The sequence below is a fragment of the Solanum pennellii genome, chromosome 7 (genome assembly GCF_001406875.1).
Source record: "Solanum pennellii chromosome 7, SPENNV200".
Classification (NCBI taxonomy): domain Eukaryota; kingdom Viridiplantae; phylum Streptophyta; class Magnoliopsida; order Solanales; family Solanaceae; genus Solanum; species Solanum pennellii.
The window spans coordinates 2,380,120-2,392,401 of NC_028643.1; the positions used below are offsets into that span (position 1 = coordinate 2,380,120).

Genomic DNA, 12,282 nt, shown 5'->3' on the forward strand with positions numbered 1-12,282 from the left:
TTTAAAAATTATTAATTGTTCTACTACTTCTCCACGTATACAATATGGTCATTTCAGTATATGTATTCATTGAATTTATTAATAATTTAGTTAAAAAGTAAATATATATTTTTCTTCCTCTACACCTGTATTCCATAAACTATTTTTTTGAAAAGTTGAAAATGGGTCCAAATTATTGTTAAAATTATGGAAATTTAAATAAAAATACCCTCTATTAATAATAGTTTGATCCAAAAATATAGTCTCTTTTATGTCAAAAATATCATATATTTTTTTAATAAACAAATTGTTTCTTTTCTTTTTAAACATTCTTTTCCTAACAAGAAAAAAGATTTCTTTGAAAAAATAACTAAAAGTAAAAGAGAAACAATATGTTAATCAGAAAAAAAGATATTTCTGATTTAAAAAATAATAATAATCATATCAAATATATTTTTGAATAAAAAAGTTAATAACATGAACTCTTTAGACCATACTACTGACAAAAAGTATTTATGTTCCATCCGAAAAAATTAAATTTATTTTATTTTTTTTTCAATTTTTTAAAAATTAGATAGGGTTATAGTAACCTAACACATTGATTATTTATAATTAATGAAGTAACATGACTAATAAAAATTCATATAGTCAAACTTCAATTTAAGTTGGGATCATTAAGAACCCTACATTCTAGCATTATAATATTTGAAAAAATAATCTGAATAATTTAATATAAATTTTTAAATTTTAATAGTACGTTTTAGGTGTGTTTGACAAGTAATTGATATCATGAACGTAATAACAAATTATTTCTTATTTATATAATATTTTAATTTATGTAATTTTTTTTTTTTAACTTTTTCATAGATAAATATAAAAATCGTTAATCGTAATTTATTTATGATTGATATGACTTTTTCCATTACAAAAAATTAGAGTCGTTAATATGGACTAGGTCTGTTGGACCGGCTTAGCCTGACCCGGAATTTAATAGGGTTGGGCTACGATTTTTGAAGCCCATTTAAAAAAAGAACTTTTTAACTCGGCCTGAATAAGTCTGCTGATTCGTGGAGCTTGAGAAATATTGGTAGGGTCGGTCCATTGGCCAATAAAAATTAATAAAAAATATAATATAATATTAAAATTTAAAATTAAAAAAAGTTCAAACTCAAAATAATTATGTTAATATTTCTATTTAGATATTTATACTTTTACTTGAAAAAACTTAATAAATATTATAAAGATAATTTTATTTGCGGATTTGATTAAAAAGTAATAACATTAACATCATGTAATATTGTTTTGTCGATATTATGATAATATTTTAAATTATAATTTAATAATTCTAAATATAATATAATTTTGAGATAAAGTGGGCTGACCCGGCAAGCCTGTAGCCCACGTACTTGTGGATTGGGCCGGTCGTTTTCTGGCCCACACCAAAAATGGGCTAGCCTGACCTGACCCATAAAATATCGAAACATGTATGGGTTAGCCCGGATGAGATAGGCTAGTCCATATTGACAGCTCTACAAAAAATAAGTCTCACCTTATTTTAAAAAATTGTTTCAAAATTAATATTATCTTTAGCAAGTGTTCAATTTTTTTAATTGTTTTTTTGGCAATAAACTGTGAAAAATGAACGGATGGAGTACATTATATTTATTAATTTCGTAATTATTTATATAGCACTAATATAAATACTTCCTATGTCCCTATTTAGTTGTCCACTTTAGAAGTGACACACACATTAAGGCACTAATTATTATCATATGTTAGTTACAATTTTACCCTTAACTTAAAGGATTATGCAACTCCCCAAGTATAATAAATGTATTTTTCTGGTTCTAAAAAGCATGCATTACAACTTAATAGTACTAGAAATTTTCTAGAATTAAATAAGGGCCAAAAAGTTATTATCGTTTTTTGATTTGTTAAAATGAACAAGTAAATAGGAACAAATATAAAAGGAAATATGGACAAGTAAATAGAAACAGAGGGAGTATTACGCAATGATAGTAGAGTTGACTTGTTTATACAAGGTGATAAACATCAAGAGAAATAATTACTTTGGTCCTAATCTACACTTATTAGTGCTAATCCCTAAGCTACACTTATTAGAGATAAACATCAAGAAACAATTATATTTGTGCATTAATTAATTGCTCCTAAGTTACACTTATTAATGCCTCATTTAAAATGGTAAAATTCTTTTACATTCATTGTTAATTGTCACTTTTAATCTATATTATTCATGTATCCATCACATGCTCGTTAAATTATTTCTCATATTATAAATCAATTAATATAAACACATAGCAAAATATTTATATTAATTATTATTTGTTAAATAAAATGGATGAAAAATTTTGAGAAAGTTAAAAGTGGGTATGATGATGATAATGACTTTAGTGTTGAAATTGAGTAAATATGAATCTAGAGAGCAAATTGTATCACCTTGCTATAATTATAATTCATGAATTTATTTATAATCGTGATTATTGTGATATCTGATTTAAAATTTTGAATTAAAATAATTATATAATATTAATTTAATATTACAATAAAAGAAAATATCAATATATTTTTTTGAGCTCAGATGGTCTGGCTATGCATGTGAGCTCAGCATATTGAAGTGTGACCTCAAGACAGAGCATAAAGGTTCAGAGGCGAATTTAAATTTTTTAAATATAAACATAATATATTTTTAAAAAAAATTATGTATTTGAAATTTATTTCTAATTTTATAGATTAGTAATTCAATATTTAATAAAGTGTTTCATTTTATTTTTCATAGTATAAATATAGATATAAAATATTTAATTTCAAAAAGATTACTAAAATATAAGGGCCCGTTAGGATGGGCTTAATAAAAGCAGCTTTAAAAAAGTACTTTTGAAAGTGCTGAAACTTATTTTTAAAAAGTCAAAAATCAGCTTTTAAGTCAGTCTGACCAGCTTTTAAGCTGAGCCAAACAGGCTCTAAATTCACCCGTAACTGATGTACATGTGTTCAATGATATCTCGTTCGATAATAGATTTTATACTTGAAACTTAAAGGAAAATAAACTTTAGACATTGTAATTTTGTAACTTGAAATTGTGTCTTGAGAAAGTACTATACTTCTTTTTAAAGTTTTGTAAGCCAAAGCTTCAAAAATAAATATATAAAAAGATAATTTTTTAAAATCTACTCTCTAAATTAATGACTAAGTCACTAAACAATAGTTAAAATACATAAATATTTAAATTAATAACACAACATAATATAAAAAGTAACTACCTTCCAAACAAGCTACTAATAAATAAGTTAAAGAGCTTTTTATATACTTTAAATAATAAATTGATCTTCTTTCTTCTTCCTTTTATCAATGAGACTAAAACAAAAAGTATCACCATTTTTGTGTCTCATATGATGTATAAGGGTTATTTAAGGATTACGCTCTCAGTAAAATTTATTCATAGCTCAAACTCAAAATTTTTAATTAAGGTAAAACTGTCTTAACATCGCATCATAACTCATATTAATAAAAAAAAGTAAAACTTCAGATTTATTTTTTTAAAAAATTAAAGTATCACTTAAGATGGAAGAAAGTATATAAAAGATTTTGGCATTTGGAATATACAACTTTATTCATGAGGTATTCTCATTGATACACTAAGAAGAATAAAAAAAAATATTTCTCAATTCCTATGCATAAAATGTTTTTCTTTTCGCAATATTTAAACACAATTAATTTAGATTCATACGAAATAGTATTTTTTTTAAAAAAATATTTTTTTATTGAGATTTTATGAAATTTCAATGAAGTGTTTGCAACTAGTTAGGAAGTTGCAAAATGTCAATAATTTGCCTCTTCAAGGGCTAATTAATTAATTAGCTTCAATTGTTGACCAGACTTGGTCAACTCTCAAGAACACCATATAACTCACTCCATTTTGGCCCTATATTTTTCATTGACTTAGTTGTTTTCTCTTATGAATATATATAATCTGTATAAATATTATAATTGCATTGTCGTGGAAGATAAAAGAAGTCTATAAAGTGGGGTCTGGGTGTGTTTAAGTTTCGAAATTAGCATATAGTTAGTATGAAATGCCATTTATGCTCTACGAAATCCACTTTTCCTATTTTTAGTAGGGAAGTCTCTTCTTCGAAATTTTTTAAATAATATTTTCTAAGAATTTTAAGTAATTAAATTTTTTTTAAAAATAGTAATTGTAAGTGACATGTCAAAAACACCCTTGTTCTTCTATTTTTTTTCTTTCTAAAAGGCAATAGAAATTAATAAAAGAATAAATATAATACAAATCTCTTTTGGTTTAAGATAGCAATCTTTCATGTGTGTGACTTTAGAAGAATCTCTTTTTCAATTTGTGCATTGCAAAACTTTTATTTAGTAAATTAAATTATTGGTCTTTGTGGTCCTTTTTTCAATTAGGTAGTATAATAAAAAGACATTTTAAAAGATGGGGAGCTTATTTATATGGCCATGCTCTTCGCTAATACTGAGATGGTCTATCAGAAACAATCCTTAAACCTTCACAGAATAAAAATACGTAAGATCTATACATGAATAGTATTAACCTCCCGACCTTAAACCTTATTCGTAATATTACAGTAAATATATGATTATTTTATACGTAAACTGACTCAAACACAACGACGAAATAAAAATTAAAGTATATATCATGAGGGAATATTGAAGTTGATTGAATGTGGAATAGTGGCCAACTAAAACTCAAAGGGCTTTTTAATGAATGCCGTCTCTTCTAAGCAATTAGTTGTAGTGGGAATGGTGGACGTATCTTTTGGATTGCATGAACTATATTCCATATAAATAATACTATATTTATAAATCAAAACAATATAATGTGCAATGACTTTACTTATTCGAATTTTCAAGGAAAAAGTATAAGAAAAGTAGTGTATCCACACCTTTTGGAATAATATAATTTGAATGAAAAAAAAATCCACTAAATTCGCAAAAAAGTTAACGATAAAAGACACATTCAAAATATTTCAGAGTTTTGAGTTTTATATCTAAAATATATTGATGTGAATTTTTTTTCTAAAATACCACCAGATCGATCCTTAATGAAACGTATATCAATAATTATTTTAAATAAAAAATAAATAATTGATAATCAATATATTTTATGATCGTTAAAAGAATATAAAACTAAAAATATGAAAATACTTTTAATTAGGTTGTTTTTGGATTCTTCCACTCTTTGCAAAAAGAAAGAAAAAAGTATGGTGACACATGCAATAGAAGAGATTCTTTTTTCTAAAATAATGAATTTCAACATGAGATTCTTTAATTTTGAAGACTAATTTCATTAGAACCTCTTGGAAGAAAAATCTATAGATGAGTTGAATAATTAAAATGGAATCAAACATGAAATTATCATAAATGGTTGTTTGGTGACTTGGTCAAGCTTATAAATTTTAGGTTAAAAGTATTTCTAAAAAAACATTTTCCTAACTTAATCATTTATATTAGGCTAATCAATTTGAAAAACGTCTTTATCTATTAGAGCAAAAAATTGAGTTTTTGAAAAATAATTTAGTACACTACTAATCTAATAGTTTTATATTTTCTCTAAAAATTTAGCTGAACACATCGATCGAAATATTAAGAACTGTTAACTTTCTAGAAACTTGGCTAAATAAAATAAAAAGTGTCAAATCGAAATACATTTTTCACATTAAAACATGTAGTCAAGTACTAATGTTTATATTCCATAGACCTAATATTATTTCATAAAGTAGTTTGGATATTCCCCAATGCATTTGGCACAAAAGCCTACTTAATTGAACAAATCCCAAATTCTTAGAGAAAATATTCGATGGACCAAATATTATTATCCTCCTACTTGTGTCCTAATATCATTACAAAAATGATTAAAACATATTGTTTAGGTAAGGCACACATTATTGTAATTTACTTATTTAATTAATAATTATATGCCAAAGGCCATGTCTTCCTAAATTATTATCACAAATTTAGTTATGAAATGTCACAATTTCATAATACAAACCCCACATGACCACCGCCCTTTGAATATGATCTTCCCATGCTTTCCAATAAAAGTATTTTTCTTCTAAAATTTTGCTTAATAGTTATATTAAACTCTCGTATTAGATACGAGGGGAATATTTTTCTTAAAAGGGACGTTATGCATTAAGTGAATTTGATTTTTTCTTTTTAGTTCATTCTATTTTTTCATATCATGGTATGTTTTTTACGTTCATTATTTTATGTTTATGATATTACATATTTTAAACTCTATTATTTATGTTTCTGTCAAGTTATTGTCTCTGGTTAGATTTAACATATACATATATAGTACATATATTCATTGTGCATAAATAATTATTGTACTCAATTCGAAGAATTCATGAGTGATATTCTAGATTAAATTCTATAACTTAAAATTACTATATATAACCTTATATATTATCTATTTTTACATAAATATGAAATTTCTCATTTATCAATTGAAGAAATTCATTATACATGTTCAAAAGTTATATTTGCTTTATGTTTAAGCGTAATTTCTTTTTTAAGTATGTTAACATTTTTTAATTTTCTCCTAATACATATATAACAATGTATAATCTATGCAACTTAAATGTTTCTTTTTATAGAAATGTGATTAAATTCATGCTGGAATATTGGTAATATTTTTTAAGAATCTATTTTACAATTATTTTTAACGTATAAATATTAGAAAAAAATTATTTTCAAATTTAATGTAATTATTATTTATTACCGCGCAAAGCGCGAAAAAATTACCTATTTTATATTAAATTAATAAATATTCAGTATTCACTTTCTAATTATGTACATCATTTAAAGTATATTTATCATTAGTGTGGCTGTAAAAAAAAGTTCTAAAAAGTTATAGCCTTTAGGTTTATTAGGATATTTCGTTAAGCCTTGTTTTAGTTAAATAACTTAACTTATATTTCAATTAAACAATTTTGAAAAAAAAACAAACATATTTGTGTGTTTATTTTTTTGTTAAACTATGAGGTTTAACTGCTTTAATTAGATGGATCAATTTCAAGTTGACAACGTTTGAGGATTTTAAGATTTATTCGGTTTAACCCATATAATTAAAAAAGCTGATATATTTTATATGATTAACTCAATTTTTGAATGCGCAAATAATATATACTGACAAAAAAAATAATCAAAATTTAAATCGAAATCATTAAATTAAAATATTTTGTTAGAAATTGAAATGGTCAATTATACTTAATTTGAATGTATCTGAATAAGAACATTCCAACAAATTTACATAATTGGCTATTTATTAGAGTTTTTCAATTTAGAAATAATTTATTTTAAGAAACTTAAAAGAAAATAAATTAATATAAATTAAAAACTAATGGGATTTAAAAGATTGACATAAGTTAATACAGATTGAGTTTAGGAAACATGTGTATGTGTAATCCACGGGGAGTGAGTCACTAAATCAGTAAGATTCAAAAAGTAAATATAATTTATTCTTTTAATTAAAAAAATTCAGAGTCACAAGTTAATTGTTTTTTCTTTTTATAAAGCAAATCGACTCTAACTTTTGAATAATTCATATTACTTCTGCTTCTATTGGAACACTGAGATTTTCCTTTTCTGTGGAAAATGCTTGTATCAATAATTTGAATTTTACGTATAGATAATTTTTCAATATCTTGTTCATTGATAATAAAATATTATCTTTATGCGTCGATAAAAAATATATTTTTTGAGAGAGGAATACTATTTCACCAATCAAATCACATATATCTAACATATTAATACCTATACGAAATCTTTCAACGAAATAGTGCTTTTTCAATTCTCTCAAAATGGAATCAATTCTTACTTAAGAGGCAAGTGTTTATTTTTTAATTTTTTGAAACGTCGAGATAGTCCGCGGTCGTTATAATTTCTGCCACAATTTTTGTCCTTGGGTGACCTATGCCTTTGGAGTGCTTAGCACTCTGTGGTGAGCACTTTTGTGTGCATTAGGTTAGCTCCTCATTGTGTAATAGCATACAAATCACATCGTTACAACCTCTGTTACAGTCTTTGTCCTTCGGATCAGCAGTCTATGGTGAGTAGTACTTTGTGTGAACTAGGTAAACTCCTCAATGCGAAATAGCCTGCTAACCACACATGCGATATTGTAGCTGCACTAAAGAAGTTCTATGCAGCAAGTTCAACTAAAAAACATTGAAAAGAAATTGATCTTAAATTATTCTGTGAATAACTATCTTCTAAACTGACTGAGTCATCGCGAAAGATAAATATACATGTGTAAATATATCGATTATTCATACTTAATTAAATAATTAACCATAAGAGTAACATTAAATCAAACTGAAGTGTGGATGTAACATCTAATTGTGATTAAATGTTAAAAAGTGTACATATATAATTCCTATTTTAAATATATCATATATATTATTATAAAAAAAAAATTACCTATTTTAATTTTAGGTTATAAAACTCTTAACCACATGAAATTATGATATTTACAAAAATTAAAATTTTTAATTTATAAGAGGTTAAATTATACCAAACAAATTGAAATAGAAAATTTTGAAGTAGACATAAAATAATTTTATTACAAAAATAACAACATGTATACGTGTAATCCACGGGATGTGAGTCACTGAAGTTGATACGGGTACGTGGCAGTCTTTTATTGTCCCTACAATAACAGTTGCGGTTGAATCAAAACGGCAATGTTCCCTTGTCGTTTTGATCCTTTTTCAAAAATAATTTCGAAGCAGCCCCTGGTTTCCTAATTTCGGTCCTATTAGACTATACTTTTTAAACTGTGGTTAGAGGTTTACTATCCGTTCATTTTTAATTGCTATAATTTTTTTTGGTATTAAATTATAAGAATTTTAATAAAAATTTTATTATGTATTTTTATCATGTTAGTATATAAAAATTGTAATTTATGATTTTTTTATATAGTTTAAAAATATTTATATTTTAAACTTTTTTTAATTAATATAATATAATTTTAATTTATTAATTTAAAAAAGTAGAGGAAAGAATAATTTCTGTATTTGTATTTTGCCCACTTGCTTTTAGTCAAGAAAATTGAATTCCTAAGGAATTGACAATGTCTTATTTACATACTCACCCTTTATACTTTACACTTTTTGCACTTTGGGGCCTCTATGAATTGAGATATTTTGAAAAGGTTCGAGATGTTTGAATATGAAATTGTGGGAGGTTAATTATGATAGAAGTTAAAAAAGATAATAATAATAATAATAATAATTTGAATGAAATTTAATATAAGAAATTAGAAAATGATAGAAGATAATTAGATAAGATATAATATATAAATAAAAAGATTTGAAGTAAATTAATAAGTAATTGAGTGTCAATCACATTTTTTATAAGAGAAGTAAACATGCATTACTATTTATTGTCTCGTTTGCTTTGCATATTAGTATTTATTTTGTCGTATTATTCTTTCAATTTTATCTCATAAATATCTATTTCGAATAAATAATTTATTGCAAATATTTATCTATCTATAAAAGTCAGATTATAAACTTACATATATTTAATTTACGACTTTATTTATGAAATTATACTAACATATTTTCCTTTTAATTGTAATGATATTTTAAAATAATTTCAATAAGTTAAAATCCTTTTTCAAATTCTCAAATAGAATTGACATGATGTGCCTAGGGGGTGTTTATCATTACTTAACTATCAAGTAATACGTGTATTTTATTATTATAAAATAATCATAGTAAATGCATTTTGGACCAAAAAAGCACATTCCAGAAAGTTAAAGGGCTTGCTTATGCAATTTAATAATAATAAAGGGAAAAGGGGAAAAAAATTGGACTCCTATAAATATATGCCTTGAGTGGTGCTAAGGTTTGCCTAATCAAATAGCCCAAACCGGGTTTACAGAAAAAGAAGAAAAATCTTCCGGTTTTTTTTCCTTCTCTCTCTCTTTCTTCTAGATTCCTCTGCCTTTTACAGTTTTTTTTACTCTGACAACAACAATGGCGGCTTCTACTCGGAGGTCAAGCGGACCGGTAATCCGTTCACTTTCACCGGCCGGGAAGTTCTATTCACCTAGCCAGAGGAACTCGTCGTTTTCGTCGACGTCTTCTGCTTTTGCTTCATCAACTTCCGGTTTTACTACCGGTTCACATGCAATTCTCGACAGATCTACGTCTCCGAATCGTGTGAATTTATACAGCTCTAGGTCGTCGTCTCCGGCGTCCTCTGTGCGGTTCTCTTTGGAACGTTCAACGTCACCGAGCCGGTCTATTGCTGCGTTGAACCGGAACCACGTGGTGCAGAACCGGAGTCAGAAGAAGTCGTGTATGTGCTCACCGACGACACATCCAGGTTCGTTCCGATGTAGTCTACATAAGAATAAAAGTGGTTCAGGTTCAACTGGTAGCGGTACGGCGGCTACCTACAGTCCAAATCAGTTGATTTTGAGGCGGTCCGCTATGACGAACTCGCTCGTGAGAATCGGTACGGTAGAAGGTGATTTGGTCAAAAGAGCTTTGGCAGCTTTGATTCGTCCTTCATCTCATCAACAACGCCGACGTGCTGATTTCCAGCGTAGACCTAGCCGGCTCTCCGTCATGTCCAAAGCCGATGACTCGTAAGGCATATTTTCGATTGGAGAAGGACTAAGTGGAGGTCGGAACGGAACGGTTTTTTGTGTACTCCGGTGGCCGAAACCCTAAGATCCGACTGTGTATAGACTAATAGTTAAATATTTTAATTTTTTTTACTATAACATAAAACTAAATCATGAAATTTTGGCGTTGCTGTTCATGAAGCTTCCGTTCTAAAAAATACTGCCTTCTTAGGCTCAAATTCAAATCGATCTGAATCTAATTGACATGATAAACCTGAATTTAGTCTCTTCAAGGTGTTTGATTATCATCAATTCATCATCCAATTATCACATCCGTTCAGCTCCATTTCACCGACGTTTTCCCGGCATCTTTTTCGCCTTTCTCCGTTTCCTGTTCCTTTTTTAGCCGTGATGTATACCGTATCCGTCCGTATTATACGTATACGTATTTTTTTCCCGTATACGGAGTAAAATATAGGTTTTTTTTTTTTTGAACCATTATTGTCTGTCATTTATTTATTTAAATGAAGTTTCTGGTACTGACTCTGTTTATTGTTTCTTATGTTTGCAGGTATTTTTTAATTCGTTTGGCGGGACTCTTAAAACATCAATTAAGGACATTACTGGGGACCATTTTGGACAGAACTTGAATTAAATTCTATAATGAATTAAATTCTATAAAATTGATTTTATAAACAAACAACTTAGAATTAAAATGATGATAAGTTAAGTTATGATAAGTTAAAACTAATTTAATCCGGACCTTTTTTTTATATCATTGATATTAGTTTCAAAAATATGTAGTATATGATAAATATTAATCTCTTTTAATTTTTTCATATTTTAACAAAAAAAATAATAATCTGATTTGGCGATAGTGCCCACAGCCCACAGAGTTAGCTGAAAGTTGGGAACAACCCATTGTATAAGAGAGTACACAATTACACCTAACTATGAGCTGCCAATCATGAACATGAATAAAGTTTTCAATCGAAATTTTGAGTGAGATTTTATTTGGTGTGAATTTAAATTAATCGAATTCTGATATGTTTAATGATCTGAATGAAAAATAAAAGAAATATATTTTTACCAATATATGCACTAAGGGGTTGTTTGGTTACTAGGTATAACTATGAAGGTGTAAAGTTTAGTTATGTAGGTTCAGTTATATAGGATTAATTATTGTCGGTATTAGTTATGTAGAGTTTAATTATGTTGGTATTACTTATGCAAGGTAGTTACGTTGAGTTTAATTATGTGGATATTAGTTACGGGTATAGCCACCTTGATACAAGGGTTTTCACTTTAACCCTTCTCGACAGAAATAATATTATTACATGGTTAAAATAATATTTTATGAATATATAGTAGATGTTGAACTTCTTTTGTTATTTGTGTGTTTATTTTTACGAATTTTGAACCTTTTTACTGAATATTTTGGTCCGTTATTTATATTAATAATGTGAATATTAGTTATGTAGATGCTACTTAGTTATGCAGAGATTTTAATACTTGAATTTTAACAATTGAATATTAAATTTTTTTATAATTATTAATATATATTATGTACAAATAACAATATATGCTAATAAAATGTAGAATATATTGAATAATATATGATGTTAATATTTGATTAGCATATGTATCAATTAAAATATACAATTAAT

At 26.5% G+C, this 12,282-nt stretch overlaps 1 protein-coding gene across 1 annotated transcript; it reads left to right on the plus strand.

Annotated features, from left to right (window-relative positions):
* Window positions 1-9,879: 9,879 nt before the first annotated feature.
* LOC107026223 lies at window positions 9,880-12,006 on the plus strand. The gene is made up of 2 exons (XM_015227115.2): window positions 9,880-10,636; window positions 11,187-12,006. The coding sequence occupies exons 1-2, from the start codon at window positions 10,020-10,022 to the stop codon at window positions 11,263-11,265; spliced, it is 696 nt and encodes a 231-aa protein (XP_015082601.1). The 5' UTR covers window positions 9,880-10,019; the 3' UTR covers window positions 11,266-12,006.
* The last annotated feature ends 276 nt before the right edge of the window (window positions 12,007-12,282 follow it).